The 18,362-nt window shown below is 39.9% G+C and overlaps 1 protein-coding gene across 1 annotated transcript; it reads left to right on the plus strand.

Annotated features, from left to right (window-relative positions):
* Nucleotides 1-2,575: 2,575 nt before the first annotated feature.
* On the plus strand, nt 2,576-17,717 carry mmp2 (matrix metallopeptidase 2). The gene is made up of 13 exons (XM_069174133.1): nt 2,576-2,865; nt 3,080-3,306; nt 4,180-4,328; nt 5,039-5,167; nt 5,946-6,119; nt 6,845-7,018; nt 7,780-7,953; nt 8,216-8,371; nt 8,505-8,631; nt 12,961-13,097; nt 13,672-13,831; nt 14,138-14,247; nt 16,584-17,717. The coding sequence occupies exons 1-13, from the start codon at nt 2,710-2,712 to the stop codon at nt 16,685-16,687; spliced, it is 1,977 nt and encodes a 658-aa protein (XP_069030234.1). The 5' UTR covers nt 2,576-2,709; the 3' UTR covers nt 16,688-17,717.
* The last annotated feature ends 645 nt before the right edge of the window (nt 17,718-18,362 follow it).

An 18,362-nucleotide genomic window follows, 5' to 3' on the forward strand; every position in this document is an offset into this window, starting at 1 on the left:
TGTATGGTCTGGAACCACAGCAAGCATATTGCAGCTTCGCTTTAAGTTGCTTAAGAACTAGAACGTATGGAACAATATGATAAGAGAATAAAATAATAAAAATAGAAACTGCCCTTAATAAAGGCAACATGTGTGCTCTATATTCAGTGGTGTTAACACTGAAGTACAAATCAGCTGTATTAGTATAAAGCATTCCATAACAATGATTCAATGTGATTGTGTTTAAATCAGCCACAAAAGTCACAAACAAATACAAATGGAAGAGATGCTCTTTGAATCAACAACAACAAGACACCCACTTTAAACAAACAGGACAACAGTATTTCATCGAAACAATCACACACACACACACATACACATTGTGAGGTGCCTAAATCTAGAGAAAGCTTAAGCCGTCAACAGAGGCAAAAAAAAAGAAAACAATTTACATGCAAATCCAACCTTATCATCTCAATCTCTTTATGCCACTTTCGCCTGCAAAATTGCATTTATATGCACAAAGGCATTCAATTACTGTAGCTGTGGCTCAACTTTTCACTTCTCAGCATTTTCCATTTGGAGAGGCAGCCCCATGTACATTTAATAGGTAGCCATTCTGTTCCCCAGCTCTGCGAGGGATCACCGCGAGTGTGTCAGTTAGAGGAGATGGCAGCATGTATCAGTGCATGAAATAAAGCTCTTGCTCCAAAGTGACAGGCCCTGGATATTGTTGGCAAATGGATGTTAAATTCACTCTGCAACCACCAACAGCAGCCCCAGCTATGAAAAATTAACTGTACTCTGGCTAAAGGGAAGGGAAATTGCTTTGCTAGATATACCACAAAATCCTGTTTGCGAGCTATCCATCTGTCACATCTCTTTGCAAAAAAAGTCCTTCAGCTCTCTCTGTTAAAGAGTCCGTTCTCGTGTGCTGTTCAGAGTAATCCAGTATGAGAGCGGAAACAAAGAGATGTCAAAGAGAGTTAGAGTAAATCCTAAATCTATGCCGTAGATAACAAGTCAGCAAAGACTGGCTCCAAGGGCCACAGAGCAGACAGCGGTGCAAGACGTAAGTCAACCACCAGAAGGCAGCAATTCTCATGACTCTAAATCCTCTGTTGCCTTTAGTAAGGTAGTACAATTCTCAATAAACCAGTGTTTCACTAAACCTTAGTTTGGGAATATTCAAAGTGCAATCTGGGAGTCATCCAGTAAGCTGAATTTCAAGAGGACAATAATAATTTTGCCAACATCTATACATATTTTATCTGTAAATATTAATGCCCCTAGACACGCAGAGCCTTATTTTTTATTCATCTACAGTGTTAACATGTCTTTTACCTTGATTTTTTTTTTTTTAGTTCATATGCAAAAGATGAGTGGTATAGATTGCTGCCTTTTAATACATTATTATTATTATTATATTATTGCAGCAATTGAATAAAACCTTATCTAATTATTTGAAATTTAAATCCACGTTGTGTTCCAAAAAAACACAAGAAAGACAACAATAATCACTGTTACAGAATTTGTGACTTCATGGTCAGTCTGTAATGTGTTTCACTGGGCCCTCCTCAGCCTTGACGTCGAGGCCAGTTTTCACATCCCACCACCAGATGTCAACATATCACTTCAAATAACTTGTGGTCGTTCTGCAGCTGGGTGTCGCTGTGTCTCACTACTGCCAAGGTGATAGATGTAGAAGTTAAAGGGACAGCTGCGTGTCAGTGAAATTAAATGAGGCCATTCCAATAATCCCCCCCACAACCCCCACAACCGCACATTTCATAATAAACAGATGAATAGAAAGGGGATCTTATCTGATAGTTTTAAAGCTAAATATCCTGCAACAAAGTGAAGCAAGTAGTGTTGTGAGTTCAGGAAAGTACTGTAGCTCAGGGCCAAAAAGGGGTTTTTCGATGATGGGACAAAAGAAACGCTAAAATAAACAGATGTGCGGGATGCAGGCAACACCCACTTCTGGCAATAGAAGTCATACGGATAGGCATATGACTCGCAAAACAGTCAGACGTTCGTAAACTATCATTAGATAGATAGATAGTTACTTTATTAATCCCCAAGGGGAATTTTTTATTTTTAAAATTTTTTTTGTTATTACCCAATTGTACAAGATCAATATTATTGCTTTTATGGATACTAGTTCAGCGTTGTGCTGTCATCTCTCATTATGAATGCAATAAGGCCAGATTCTAAATCGTGCCCTATCAAAACACACACATGGTAACACATGAATGATGGCAAACTTTGACTGGTTGTTTTGATCATTCTAATTATTTGATCAATTATCCGGTCAACTGCGGGCTACACATTTTGAGAGAGGATTGAAACTGGTTTGACTTTTCAAATGCGTCAATTGGCAAACATGTACTCTCCAAACAGTGAAAACTTTAAATCTTCTCTTGTAAAATACAATAGTGAGCGAGAAATCTAACCAAAAGTGCATCATTCTGTGTTTGATTTTCGGGCCCGCCCGCTCCTCTTCCTCAACCTGGAGACTGCGCAGAAGGCGTCGGGGGGGGGGGGGGGGACGAAAGTGCATGTGCAAGCAGAACTGAGAAAGTTCATAGAGCCGAGGCGCAGGATGTCCCGTTAAGGAGAGAAAAAAAATTCTCCAGAGGAGCAGAGGCAACACAGGCTAGCGGGTTGAAAGGACTGCAACTCAGAGCGAACGGCATTCAGCGCACCTCAGACACCGTTAACCTCACAAAAATGGGCTCTCCGACGATATTTAGTTGTCGTTGGATTGTTCTGAAAGTGGTTTTGGTTCAATTCATCGCCTTTCAAGCAACAAATGCTCGTCCTTCTCCTATTATCAGGTTTCCTGGAGACGATACTACCCCCCAAACAGACAAAGAAGTTGCTCTGGTAAGTTTATTGTTTTGTTTTTTCCCCCCGTGAAAATATGTCTAAGTGGGTCAGCCAGCTGTGAATTAAGTTTCTACCCCTCAAGTACAAGAAGCTGTTGAGAAATAGTTTACACATTATGCATTTATTTATGTATGTATGGCTATAATTATATATAAACCATTAACTGCAGGATTGTTAAACGATTATTTTTACTTCCCTAACTCTCCTTTAGCACTACCTGAATAAGTTTTATGGATGCCCACAAGACAGATGCAACCTTATGGTGCTCAAGGACACCCTGAAGAAAATGCAAAAGTTCTTCTCTCTGCAAGAAACTGGAGAGATCGATGCCAAAACTGTGGATATCATGAAAAAGCCCCGCTGTGGCGTCCCAGATGTGGCCAATTACAACTTCTTCCACAGGAAACCCATGTGGCAGAAGAAGGACATCACCTACAGGTCAGAGAAGTGACTTTAATAACTACACATTTCTGGTGAGGCTGTGGATTATTTTAAGGTGGGAGAGGGTGCCAATGCGTTCTGACTCCAAATTACTGCTTAAATAATCAAATCATGTTGGTTTTGAGCAGTGTGACCCATACAAAAGGTAAAACCATAACAGCTGGCTCCAATTTTATATGTTAAATGCACAGCATGTACTAAATCTGGACATCATTTAGAGTACAGTAGGATGTTTTTGCAATCTTGACCCCTCCCAGCAGCTGACGTAAATCAAAGCATTTGAGATATTAATACTTGGCCCCGCCTGACCCCCTAAACTCACCCCAACCCTCCCCTCAACCTCCAGTCCACCCCACCCCCATCCGCACAGTCTGAAAGCGCTTGCATCTTATGTCTTGCTAACACCAGCATTCCTACACAGTATGTGTCACGTCCTTTGTTTTCATTCTGTTTGAGGTTTACAACAATGTGGATTTAGTTTATTTATATCAGCGATTTTCTGTGTCCTGATCATTCCAGCCCGTCTGCCTGTGTGTTTGGAAGGGAGACGGCAAGCCAAAGACAATAACAACTACGAGATCTTAGACTGTTTTTTAGGCAAAGGATTGTGCAGTCAGCCATACAAGTGGGTTTGTGGCTGCGCATTGTTACAGGAAGCTCTTTCACAGATGACTCAAAGAGTCTTATTGGCCTACCTCTTTTCCATGATCTTAAGTGGAGAAAAGAGATGTAGTGATAGATCTACGTCTTGAAAGATGCGACATTCAAAGAGCCGCCCTGACTGTCCTGATTACACACACTTGTTGTGATCTGGATGGAGTTTGTCTTGTTTGTCGTGTTTTATATTCATATTCTGTGCTCACTCTGCAGAATCCTGGGTTGGACTCCTGATCTGGATGAGGAAGTCATTAACGATGCTTTCTTCAGAGCCTTCAAAGTATGGAGTGATGTCACGCCACTGGCTTTCACCCGCATCATGGACGGAGAGGCTGACATCATGATTAATTTTGGCCGCAATGGTATACCATGTGTACAAACAATATATAGATATAATGTTTGATATTTGTAAAATACTGTACTTATAAAAAACATCTACTGCCAAGTGGATGTCTGAAACTTAAATTTCATCAACAAATTAAGTTTAGTTATTTTAGTAAAATGTCTCCTATATGCACTCAAAATCTCAGACTTACTGTAACATTTGTCATCTTTGTCTTGGAGCAAAGAAATTATATCCGGTTAGAATTCAAAGATTTCCCTCACAATAACTATTTAAATACTCGAATAACCAGGAAACAGTTGACCTGAGGTTCACTGACTTGTTGAGTAATGGTGAAAGAGCAATACCACACACTGTTTTTACAGTCGCTTTGCACCCTGCACTGTATATTTAAAGAACACCTAAACAGTGGGAATTGTGGCCTTTACACGTATCATTCCAGTCATTTCAGCTGAAACAACCATTTGATATTTGCTAACAGTGTCATGCTATCACCCTGTCTAGCCATCGCTGACCCTGTCAGGAAAGAATCCAGTAATTACAGCGCAACACAAACAAGAATCGGCCTCTTCAAAAGATGTGGACTATTAGAATATTTTAACACACACTCACAGCAAGTCAAAAACAGCCAGTAGCTTCACACCTACACTACTATAAAAAAAAAAAAAGAAAATCTTCAGTGATTTTTCTCTGTCTTGAACTGTTAATAATGAATGATGTCATCAACAGAGCACGGAGATGGTTACCCCTTTGATGGCAAGGATGGCCTCTTGGCTCATGCCTTCGCCCCAGGGCCAGGAATTGGGGGAGACTCCCACTTTGATGATGATGAGCAGTGGACACTGGGAGACGGCCAAGGTAATGGTGAAACACTACATAAAAAAAAGGGTCCTGCAAAAGCTTTATTTGCTAAAACTGTTTGTGATTTGTGCAACAATATGTATCCATTTTTCTAAAGAAAGGTGGATTTTTCAGTCATTGATACAAAGTAAACGTCTGTAATAAAGGTGATGTGAATTTAATTCAAAGCTTTAGTACATATCAGGTGATATTTTGACAATACTAACGCTAGTTTGTCTTTCACATACTTTGTTTTGATTGTCTTAACGTTGTCTGAACTTTCTGGCACTTGATATTGTGAACTGCAGCCATCTGGAAGCTGAATAGAAAATAGAATCTCTATTGCACATATTTGTATGACCCAGATAGTTTTACTCCCAAGTATTTCCCATTTTTCTGATCCTTTTGTCTAGACTTATAATTTGTGCAGAAATATTGTATAAATGTATTTTCCTTGTCTTATGGTGCAAATAAGTCTCAAAACAGATGGAGATGTCTTAGATGAACTCTTTTCTTAGATCACATCTGTGCTTGTGTTTCATAGAACTCACATGTACTTTACATTATGCTGTTTGGCTACTTTTCAAAGCCTACTTTTACACTTTTATTCCAGGCAGCTACTTGCTTTCATTTGTTCCTTGCAGGCACTGATAGGCTGTCTAAAATATTAAACATCATGCCACCTTTGTTATTCTGCAAGTTATGGTTTCAGAAAACAGATGAGCATAATGGAATAAAGATCAATGAGTTTACACGTGAAGAAGCATCAGTATGAGTCTTTATCTTTTTTAAACAGTGGTGAAGGTGAAGTTTGGCAATGCTGATGGAGAGTTCTGTAAATTCCCCTTCCTGTTCATGGGCACCGAGTACAACAGCTGCACATCTCAGGGTCGTGACGATGGCTTCCTGTGGTGCTCCACCAGCTACAACTTTGATGATGATGGCAAATATGGCTTCTGCCCCCATGAATGTAAGTTTGTCCTGTACAGTACATATACAGAATATATTATATGGCACTACAATGTCTCTTGACACATTTCTTCGTAGTATCAGTAAAGATTTATGATTGACCCAGCAGCGTTTGTATGATGCCCTACTTGCATGTAATTGAACCAGACATCAACATTTAGTAGTCGGGTGAATTGAAGCAGTGTTTCAACACTGGCATGCAATACTTCATATCAGATTATTGCTAAATTCAAAGCTGCTCTGCTGATTTTGGACAGGAAGAAAGTAGGTTGGACAGTATGCCAGGAAAGTGTTATTTTTTTTTTTGTTTGGAGCAGATTATGGAACATTTCTTTTTCAAGTTACTGCTCCACTTTAGAACATGGGGCTTTGTCAAGCATTTTGTTTATCTGTGTTACATTTCTGTCCATGGTACTAACATGATCACATGCCCATTACAACTAACTGCCAAAGTACACATGTAGTAAGTTGTTGTATACAATGGAAACACGAGTGAGGCCTGTTTGTGCTGGAGCTGTATTTTGTATTCATGCAAAAAAAAAAAGCCTCCATTGCACTTCTTTTCTTCATTCCAATTTGTCTTCTTCTCTAGACACCCATGCCATTATTCAGGGGTCGAAAGGTCTTCTATTGGAGCTTAGTCTGTGTGCTTAAAACATGTAAAAGTGTAATGTGTCCAATGTTATTAGGTCCTCTATAACACTTCATTTGTTATTTGTTTTGCAGTACTGTTCACCCTGGGTGGAAATGCAGATGGGGCTCCATGTAAATTCCCCTTCACATTCCAGGGGGAGAAGTATGACGGATGCACCACTCAGGGCAGAGATGATGGTTACCGCTGGTGTGCCACCACTGAGGACTACGACCGTGACACAACCTATGGCTTCTGCCCCGAGACTGGTAGGTGGTGTCATATCAGCATAGTGATCTAGGACTCTACCAAGTAAACAGTTGCTGTTCTTCTATGTCGTACTGATGTTCACTGATGCACTATTTGTGTTTGTGTTTGTATAAATGGATACAGTAAATTTTTATTGGCTGTGTTTATGTTGATGTGCAGTGTATGGTGCCTTGCCATGTGTTGGTCGACAGGAATTCTCCAGCTGGGGTTTTTGCTCATGCTCGTGGTCGACTGAATGGCTGTGAAAGTATTTTAATGTGCAGTGGCAGGGCTTATTTTCCATTCTGTCAGTGAGACTAGTTTTAGGGTTGAGGTAGTGTAGTAGGGAGGGAGATAGACACAGAGAAGTGCAACCATTGGGGCTTTCATCTGGTTTTATTTGATTAGGAATGTAGCCTTGCTGCAGAGCCTTGAGTGAGAGCTTGTGCTGAATATGAAACGATTTAAAAAAGAAAAAAAAAAAAACAGCACAAAACCAATCTTGCCAGATTGAAAATGATCTCTCTTTGAAAGAAAATCAATTTGGGCGGGTGCTTGTTGGTTTTGTGCCTAGCGGATTAGTTATTGATGTTATGCGTGTTGTGCCAGCTGCTTTCATGATGCTGTTTTCATCATCATCTGCGCTCATTACACAATCAGATACCAACCCAACTTTTCTGGAGAAAATTTTGGCATACGATCGAGCTCATAAGGTATTGAAGCAAACGAAGTTCACTATACATTTCACTTTGAAAGTTTTGCCCTTTGTTCTCATCTCCAGCGATGTCAACAGTGGGAGGAAACGCAGAGGGGAGCCCATGTGTTTTCCCTTTCACCTTTCTGGGAGACACCTATGATTCGTGCACTTCCTCTGGACGCAGCGACGGCAAGATGTGGTGCGCTAGCAGCAAGAGTTACGATGATGACCGCAAATGGGGTTTCTGTCCTGACCAAGGTATGACAGCATTGACCAATAGCATTTACGGACAGTTCTTGCGGTAGATCTGCGAATAGCAGCCAAGTGAACTGGCCTCAAAGGACAACGCAACAAGCCGGAAAAATTAAGCAAAAGTCAGATGAGTTTAGACATCAGCACGTCAGTCTGAAAGGCCAGGATGAGGAAAAAAAAATCATTCAGTCCTTTAAAGAAGCATGCCTAATTTACAGTGGAACCTTTTAAAGATACACCATACTCATTTAATCTGACTTGTTTCTAGGCTACAGTTTGTTCCTGGTGGCAGCCCATGAGTTTGGTCATGCCCTGGGTTTGGAGCACTCTCAGGACCCCGGAGCTCTGATGGCCCCAATTTACACTTTTACTAAAGACTTCAGACTCCCTCACGATGACATCAAAGGCATCCAGGATCTCTATGGTGAGAGGAAACACAATGTGTGGCCTAATACTAAAATAAAAGAGTGTTTTTCCAGAAGCCAGCCAAGATTACTGCACTGTGAGTGTGATATTCCTCCCTCAAATATTAAATCCTATGATAAATCTTACAACAGGAGTGCCAACAGACAAGCCTTTGCCTCCAACCCAGGGACCTGTGACTCCAATGGACATCTGTAAAGAGCCAGTTATCTTTGATGCTGTAGCACAAATCAGAGGAGAGACCTTCTTCTTCAAAGACAGGTAATCATTTCAAACAGGAAGTCCCTGTATTGTTTTCATAAAACGTAAGCAAGTGTACATATACCTGTTTAAGGTGCAACAAATAATCCATGTGAAAACTAAGGACTTGACATGACTGTTTGAATATAAAAGCTGTAATGTTGTCACTTGTTCTCTGAGTCTTAGAGCCAATTCAGACCAAAGATTTGTCGCAAGATGATTGAAAACTACTCGCAATTCTTCAGTCTGTAACATGGTAGGCTACGCCGGAAGCAACTAGACGAGACGGTGAAACATTTCTGTAGCTACAACTCTGTATTTCAGTTTTAACTGCAGGCTTTTCAGGCTTTTTCTTAGCTGGGTATCATTTGTAGCACATTAAAACATGAATGAGCAACAGTTGCAGTTTTAGCAGCGATAGAACATTAAAAAAATATTTCAAAAGGAACAAGCGGTTCAAGAATTTGGAGCCGGTCATGAGTGATTAAAAGTAATACACAGTGGCTTATGAAAATTAGTGGTGTGAGCTTGAAACAGATCCTGCTCACAGATCCTGTGTTTTTTCAATTTCTCCCACCTTTTTTAGTAGGAGTTCCATTGTTTAGAAGAGTTTATATCTCTTTTAATAAGCTGAAAAACACTAACTTACACATTAAAACTGCACACTTGTGACTTGACAGTCTAAGTTTATAGGCGACACCATCAGCTGGCTTGAGTTGAGCAGAAACAAGCCAGTTCCCAGTGGTGCAACTTTTATGTCATGTCATGATGTTGTGAATATTTGCTCTGAACTGGGCTTTAAATGCAATGCTGTGTTTGACTCTCTTGACCATTTCAGGCGCTGGTTAAATTTCCTGTCTGTGATCTACGGGAAGAATGACAGCCTGCTTCTGGCTTTATCATCTTATGTTACTGAAATAAGGCAGCCTGCACCCATTTGATTTCATATTTTCCTGCAAACAATGAGCAGTTTGACATAAGGTTTCTTGGTAATTATTGTTTTTCTTATCACAGTCTTGTGCCGCTTGAAAACTGTGGTTTGAGTGCTTGTTTCACAATGTGACAATTAGCCAGAGGGGAAAACAAACTATTCCTCTACTCATGCAGTGACAGCCCAAATAGTCATCACTCATAAACACAGTCTGCAGTCCTCTTCTCCACCGGCGCCAGTGAATCCAAAGTGTTGTAAGCTTAGTGTGTGTCTATTGGCTGACCCTGTGTAGAAGAGGAGTTTCATGAGGAGCTGTGGTTCAGTCAACAGTCTCTGTGAGTCAGTATATTTTCCCTTAGGATGGTGAATATTTTCATCACAACAGCTGAAGTTTGTTAGAGATAAATTCCCCCAAACAATAATATGGTCCAAAAGAAACCGATAGGAAACCACGAGTCTTTGTAATTTCAAGGCTAACAGAGCTGTACATCTATCGTGGCCATTTTGGAAATGGATACAAAACAAGCAGGACACCAGTCCTCTGTACAAAAGAGTCTAGCCTTCCAGTTAGCTTGGTTTTCCTCAGGGACAACCAAGAGCTAGAAACTGGGAAACAGTCTTGCTCACTTTTCACCTTGCTGTGGGCTCTTTTCCCTACATTTGCAGTGATCAACAGAGCAGCACAGAAACTCAGAGAGCATACCGCGGACCATGAAACTTTGGCCCGGGTGTTGGAAATCAAGCTGAGCTGAAACTTAATTCACTATGAAGCTTTAGTGGGCTAAAGACTCAGAGAGAAACAGAAAGATGAACATACGTCATCATCATCTCTGCTGTCATGTGATCATTGATTTTGATATAAAGATGCCATCATTGCATCCAGATACTTGTGGGGTATCAGCAGCCTTGATAGTCATTATATTGCTTATTTTAATGATGTGATTACTGTATGCCTCTTTTTGGGTTATTTGCAGATGGGCCTATTTTAACAGATGTTTAAACTATCATAATCCAGAGCAATAGGTATTCAGCCAATGAGGAAAGGGACATTGTGCCACTGTGTAGAGTGAAAAGAATTAGGTCAAAAATCACAGTTGAAGTTGTGTATTAAAATTCTTCATATATTGTATATTTAGACTTCTTAGCTTCATGTAGCCATGTTCAGCAGCTTAGTTGACTCTTTTGTATGACCCTGCAAAGGGTTGTGTGATTTTTACTTTGATAAGTGAAAAGGCAGAGAACTGATCTAAAAATGAGGAAACGAGGACAGAGGTTTCTCAAGACACTGAATTGAATATACTTTACAGTATATCTCATCAAAGTCTGAGATTAGTAAAGTTTCCGTATGGGCCGTATTCTCGCTTAATGAGTTGCCTGAAGACCATGTCAGGTTTGGATTCTGCAGAGCTTTGGTACAAGCCAAGTTTTACAGCTTCACACAAAGAGCAGTGTCCTCTGGGCTCTGGGGCTAAAGCTCACTTGACTACCCCATAGTAAAAGGGGAATCTCTCGTTCTCCTGACTCAGCATATTTATGATGTAGGGAAAATCTTGACATGATGCAATGAGTAATGCTTATAGTACACCCTGAGCTCAGCATAAAACTCTGTCTGTCTGTCTGGAGGCTTAGAGGCAATTATAAAGTCAGTCTTATAGAGACAGTTTAGTCAACCTAAAAAACCAACGGGTCATTCTGTCGCGGAGCTAACATGCTACAGGACTGTAGAAAACATGCGGTTGGCCTGTACGTGTAACACTGAGAAAAGAGTCCAATCATGGCAGTCCTAACAGTCATTGATATCAATGTGCCTTAAAGACACAAACTAAAAAACAGCGAGAGATGGTTTATGGTACTTAAAACCACAGAAATATTTTCATATGGATATCGGGACTGCAAATAAAACACCAGAAACGTGTAAAATGTTGGACCGTTAAGTTGTAATCCTTAAGATTTTTAGTCCCAGTTGATTTCCCAACACCAGTGGTTACCGTGGTAACATGGTTTAATATGGCAAAACTCAATGAGGGGACAAAATAGGGGTAGTTCGTGTGTTTATGCTAAATCACATACGTAACAGAACACAACTGTTTTTAATATAAACTTCAGAAAAAACACAATGTAAGCATCTTTCAGAATTGTATTACGATTGCATCATAATGCATACTCATCTGCTGCGTCCAAATAGAACTCGTGAGCTCGTGGTTACAACATGGGCAGTCGTGTACGCAGCGCAGTATGTTTGGCCTTCAGGCGGTTAAGTTGTAAGCTGCTAGGCAACGCCAACATAGACGGCATCCAGAAACCACAGAGGCTAAGAGCTTAGCAAGCTACCAGGCGTCTAACAAAATGCAGGCAATGCAGAGGCATAATGACAGAGGGAAAGATGAGTAAAAACACTTTCCTCAGATGTAGAAAAACTCTATATATCTAAAATGTCAATATAACAATTTACCGTTCTCTTCCATTTTTGAAAATGTGATCAAATACATTACCTCAGAAACGTACAAGGCTGTGAATAGCACTAGAGGAGGCGTTCGTATGAACCGCTCTCATCGACACGGTAAACACGACCCGATTTGAAGGCAGCAATCAACGTGCACTACTACCCTCACTTTGACAACAAGAAATGCAAGATAAATGGATTACCCAACTGAAGGTTTGGAGTCTCAGCAACTAAACATAAGACAAAAGAAACTTGAAAACACATTTAAAAAAAAAAATCTAAAACATTACCAGTGCTTTGGATATCTTGCCAGTCTGTCCTCTGTACCAGCCCTCAGGCAGATAATTGTTTTGCCTTTTTGTTGAAGATATACAGGATGAAAAGACAGAGGGATAAAATTCAAGCTCTGATACAGGCTGAAAAGCCACTTGTTATTGTAGGTGCATGACATGCATTAGGCAAACTCATCCACAAGAACACTCCTGAAATAATGATCTTCATAGATTGTTAGCTCAGACTGGAATCTGTCTCTTCATTCAGTCTGACAAATGTAACTTTGGGCATGTGTTATGTATGTACACTGTTTGCTCGGAAAGTTTTATTCTCATCTTAACTTTTATCATTATGACAACTCATCTTTGCAATTGGCAACTCCTTTTCCTTCAAAAAAATAGGTCAGTGGAAAAGAGTTTGGGAAGCTGCTGTTGTTGTGCAGCTGTGTATTGGAAATCCGGGCAAGATGGGTCTTGTTCCGCTGGCGTCTGCAGCCTTAGTCCTAACAAGAACCAGATGCTCATGAATCAGGCCATTGTGGCTGGCTAGGCCAGTGAAGCACTTGCACTAAACCCCCCATCCCACACACACGTTCACTCTGTCCCCACCTCTTCATTAGCCCCCTCTATTCCTCTCTCACTCTTATTTCATCCCCAGCTCATCTACTGCATGATCGCTCACCCAGTCATTCTCTCTCTGCCAGGTTCCTGTTCAGGTCAGTCAACTTCAGAAGCAAGCCCAACGGCCCTATGCTCGTGGCCACCTACTGGCCTGACATGCCTACCAAGATAGATGCTGCGTATGAAGACCCAGTGGAGGAGAAAACAGTCTTCTTCTCAGGTACGCTGGAGAAAACAAGAAACTGCAAACAAACAGATGATTTAGATCTGTCTGAATATTGATATCTCATCCCTGCACATCTGTTCTGATCAGAGAAACAGACAGATCCTCTTCCGATGAGTAACAAAGAAGTGTCTTCACTATTTCACCACTTGGATGCCTTTCTCTTAATGGTCAGCCCTTTCTAGGACCTGAAACATTAGGAGAAGCAGGAATGTTGGCTGAGCACTCTTGTGTGCGGTGTGCACTCTTGGGACACTTGAGATATTCCACCATAGTTATTAGTGGTTCGTGATACATTCTCAGCATTTTACTAATATGACAACTTTCCGAAATACTGATGAGATTTACATCATATATTCGTCAGTTTTAAAGACATTAAGGTGGTTTGGTGAATGGTTGACTGATGATCTCACTACGTTTGGTGAATAGATTTGTAGGAATAAGGGAGAAAACCTCACTTTGAAAGTCTTGTGTCTAGATAGTTACCTTTCATTGGTATAACATATGTCTGTAGTGATATTTTAACTGCGGTTCTTCTTCTTTTTTTTTTTTACTTGCTCCTCTCTTATAGGCAATGAAATTTGGATCTACAAAGCCGATGAGTTGGAGAAAGGCTATCCCAAGAGGCTCTCCAGCCTCGACCTTCCCACTGACCTGCAGCAAATCGATGCTGCCTTCAACTTTAGGAAGAACAGGAAGACTTATCTGTTTTCTGGGGACAAATTCTGGAGGTGAGGAGGAGCAAAGCTTATGTAACCATTTGTGAGTCTAAAACCCATTATCTGACTCACCCCAGCTTGCGGTGATGATGGCATCGCCTCTAATTCGCAGTACTGTGCTGCATCTGGATCAAGTTAGTGTATGGGGCGACCTAAACTGCACTGAAAACACAGTTAGTCTTTGCACAACATGGGAATTTATAATGTTGGGGACTCACTGTTTTATATCCATGAAAAAGTGTGAGTCTGTGTTTCTGTGAAGCTTAGAGAACTCTGAAACAAGCCTTTAACAATGCAATTTAATCCGATGTGTTACAGATATGATGACGATAAGAAGAAAATGGACCCTGGCTTCCCCAAACTTATTGCTGATTCCTGGAATGGCATCCCAGATGGCATCGACTCTGCCTTCAGTCTTAATGGCATTGGTAACAAAAAAAATCTCTCTTTTCACATAATTTGTTTATTAAGAGCCTATGAAACTTGACCAGAAGCTAGCAGGAAGAGTTATAGAATGCAGGAAATAAACCTGTTTGAAAGTTAAGGCACCAACATAACAGTTTTGCCGGATGGCCTTTTGCTGCAAATTACTAGACACCATTTTCCAAAGTATACAATAACTTCCAACTATATTTTCCATTATATCTTCCAAGTAGCACTGGTTTCAAGCCAAGTCATTACAGTAAAACAAAGCTAAGAGTATACAGCCACATTAGAAACTCTGTTAGGAACAGCAGGGCTTTGACAGCCTGGCTCTGTCCGCCTATTGCTCACAGATTCGGTTGCCATAAAGATTTGCTAAGCCACTCTGAAGGGCAGACCAATCAGAGACTGGTGGGGATGGATACGTAGAATGATTTTGAAGCCAAGCGTTGGTTACGAAATGTTTTGAAATGCAGTGAGTGGCGTTGGTAAAGCTACATGAAGCATTATGCACAGTTGTTGCAACGTCAGCAAATATCAAGGAATTGAAGGCAGAGCAAAAACAGTGCCTAGAATTTTGTTTTTTAAGTCAGTAGTGGTCATTTACCAAGATAGTGTTTAACTCTGCTCACATTGGGGAGGCTCTTTGTTGTTTAGACCTTGGTGAGCTTTGGTTCACAACAAACATCATACAGTGATCAATGCCAATTGCTTAAAGGCTGCTCCAATAGTTTCAAAATGAACCTGAGGTCGATGCCCATAAGGATGCAACGACAGGAAATAATCCCCAATGGGGCATGACCAGACCTATATATTCACTAAATTAATTTGGGTCTGGTAATATCAAGTTAGTACTAGAGCTGAATACAATAAATCAGCATGCTATCATGTTAATAATGACAGTGATTACATGGCTGAAATTTGGCATGATATAGCGTTAGAATGATATAATTAGCTAATTAGTAAAAAAACATGAAGTGCGGTACTGAGGTTGAAAAGGGCATGAATGTCTAAATCTACAAGATTGCACGACAGTAAATGCAAAAGATAAAGACATTTCACTAAAAAACACACATTTCAATTTCATGTGGGGAGTAGAGGAAAAGTCACAAGACCTCCAAAGTTATTAGGGAACAATAGATGTCTTTACCAGATTTTACAGTCAGTCCATCTAATTCTAGTTGAAGTATTTCAGTTTGGACCAAATGTTGAATGGATCAACACGACCATCTCCAGAGCCATGTGTCCAGTATGGCTAAAAATGATAACCACTGACAAGATGACTTTGTGACAATATGAATAATTTAAATATAAACTAACCTTTAACAACAAAATTATATATCTATGTAGCAGTCACTTTCAGAAGGGACATTAAAATTGTGAGAAAAAAAAATCAGCAGTGATCACTGTTATGGATGTAAATTAAAAAAAAATGGAGACAAAAAAGCAAAAGGCATCCTGGGCTTAACCCTTTCTGGTCTGTTGTGCTAGAAATGGTGCTCTGTGGCAGCTGTTGTGGTTGGATTTTAACACAGCTCTTTTTATATGTGCTAGTTTACTGTCTGCAGACTGGAATTCCTTCTGGTAAGATTGCAGGAAAAGCCAGTCAGCTCTATCAGTGAGTCTGGCGCGGTGCCTCTTAATAAAACTCCTCATATACCAGAACCCAGCAAGAAATGACTACACAAAGAATGTAAGAAAGTAAAACAGACTAAAGGGAGTAGCTCTGGAGTTAAGGAGTCATCTGTGGTGTGATGATGATAGAAGACAGACAGTGGCAGAGCAGTTGCTTTATGTAGTTTACTCAATGATTTAATTTGCTGTGAGTGAATAAGAAAATTATTGTTTATGTCGACTTTATCTTTTCCTGCTGGTGGGAAAAGCATTGCAGCTACAGAGCAAGAAATAAATGATGGTGAATTTTCAGCATGACACCACCAGTAAACTTCTTCTGTATGTAGCCTTGAGGTTAGCAGAGGTTTGCCTATGGCAAGAAACCTGGGATTTTTCCATTACTTCTCTCTGAACATACTCACAAGTCTGTAAGCACTGCATAGCCCCTTTGCCCACACCGTGAACAAACATATTTATATAAAGCAGGTCTGTGACCCTCTACTGAGGGACCTCTGTGTGCTTCCTGATTAGTATAATTCAGAGAATGAAGCTCGATTTACACCTCAGCAGAGCCTGATTTGTTTTAATCCTTGTCACCTTAATTGAAACTTATTATACAATTGATATGTTTTTATAGAAGCCTGCTGATTTTACTGCCATTTAAAATGGAAATTTGAAGCTCAGTAAATATTTTTAACATGATGTATATTGTGCCTGTCTTTAACAGATTACAGCTACTTCTTCAAAGGTAACCACTATTTCAAACTAGAAGACAGCAGCTTGAAGATTGTCAAGTTGGGTGAAATCACAAAGGACTGGCTCGGTTGTTGAGCATTTCCAAAATGACTCGCAACTGGCTCATTCCTGCAATGATGGCCCTGCCTCATGGGGACATCGTCGTAGTATCGCACACAATTTGAGGTCGCCGCAGTGCACACTGTTGTAAGTTGTTATCCTGGCAACTCTGCACGCTTCTGTGGGACACACGTCCCTCCAGCCTGTATAACCTGTCTCCAGCTTTGTAGAAAGGCACCTCAGGACCTTCTGCACAGGCTGAACATACGCAACTGGATATTTTGCTATATGTCTGTGTGATTTTTACTTTTTTTTTTGTGATGCTGATACAGAATTATTACACTATGTAGCCCCTGTTTTATTGTTTTATATTTTTTTGTTCATGTTTAAAAAAAAGTCAGACATCAGGTATGTCCACACTGCATTGAACGCAGTGCTATACTGTTCTGTGAGATATTGCTGTTTTATGCAAATTTGATTCTGAAAGAGGTATGAGGAATTCATGTTGGCTAAGAATTACTTTTATGTCCAGTGTACTAAGTGCAGTTTTATAAATGTATCAATTTAAGTAATTTTCTCATTGTTGTGCAATACATTTGAAAAAATGAATTTGCACAATGTGACCGAAAATGGTGCTTTTGGAGATTGCTTTTTGCATGTAGTCCTTTATATGTTATATTCTGTGTAACTATGTCTGATGGGACTAGTTAGTATCCTCTGGATTTCAGAGAGTAGTATTTGCAGGCACACATTATTCTTCCTTTGGTTAGCACTTTGTAGAGGACTGTAAGAGGAAACAATATGGAGACCAAATTATTGCCACGGCAACTCCATGTTGCATTTCCCTTCACTAATGGTACAGAAAGATTAATGGCACAGGTTGCCTCTAGAGGCTGTAGGTTTGCTGCATGATGGAATCATGACAAGAGTACCGCAGTAGTATTGTTTAATTAACTTTTTTTGTATTGTTTTTTTCTTGGTTTTCAACAATATAGTCCTTGTGTCTTGTGTTGTTTTTAATGCTTGTGCACTTTGTTACTGTCATCAATAAAGATGGTCAATATAATGAACTCCACATACTTTGTAAAAGCCAAAGTAGATGATTGACACAGTTATGGACCTTCACAATTAAGCATGTGAATTTATCAACCAAATACTCAGTAACAGCAGTGGAGGAGGTGTTCAGATCATTCACCTGAGCAAAAGTAGCAATACCACAATATAAAGATATTCTTACAACTAGGAGTTCTGAATTCAATGAAAATGTTACTCAGGTACAAATACATACATTGAAGTAAAAGTATTTATAATGCAGATAGAATAGAAGATTATTAAGGCTGACACATACTTTCTAAGGTTGTAACTGGCCATGCTGAATACACTACTTTACATGTTTCTGTGTAGTTCACTTTCAGAGGTGGAAGAAGTATTCAGGTCCTTGAGGAAAAGTACCAATGCCACACTGTGAAAATATTATAGTGCTGCATTTAAAACCTTACTTAAGTAAAAGTGTGTTACTATTATCAGCGAAATGTGCTTAAATGTACTTCAGTTTACGAGAAGAATTTAAAATATCCAAATTTGTAGATACTGTACATGGTTATCATTGGACAGAAAGGGTATGAAAAACTGTAATCTTACAAATGACTAGTGACTAAAGCTGTTGGACAAATGTAGTGGAGTAGAAACTACAATATTTTACCTGTGAGAT

This window comes from Embiotoca jacksoni, unplaced genomic scaffold (genome assembly GCF_022577435.1).
Source record: "Embiotoca jacksoni isolate LCO1_2020_lvr unplaced genomic scaffold, fEmbJac1.0.p SCAF_6, whole genome shotgun sequence".
NCBI lineage: Eukaryota > Metazoa > Chordata > Actinopteri > Embiotocidae > Embiotoca > Embiotoca jacksoni.

What these genes read in the sequence shown, in the direction of transcription:
- mmp2 (XM_069174133.1), top strand. Translation starts at nt 2,710, where the DNA reads ATGGGCTCTCCGACGATATTTAGTTGTCGTTGGATTGTTCTGAAAGTG. An exon ending in AAGAAGGACATCACCTACAG is followed by an intron (nt 3,307 to 4,179) that starts GTCAGAGAAGTG and finishes CTCACTCTGCAG; the next exon opens with AATCCTGGGTTGGACTCCTG. An exon ending in TCTGGGGACAAATTCTGGAG is followed by an intron (nt 13,832 to 14,137) that starts GTGAGGAGGAGC and finishes GATGTGTTACAG; the next exon opens with ATATGATGACGATAAGAAGA.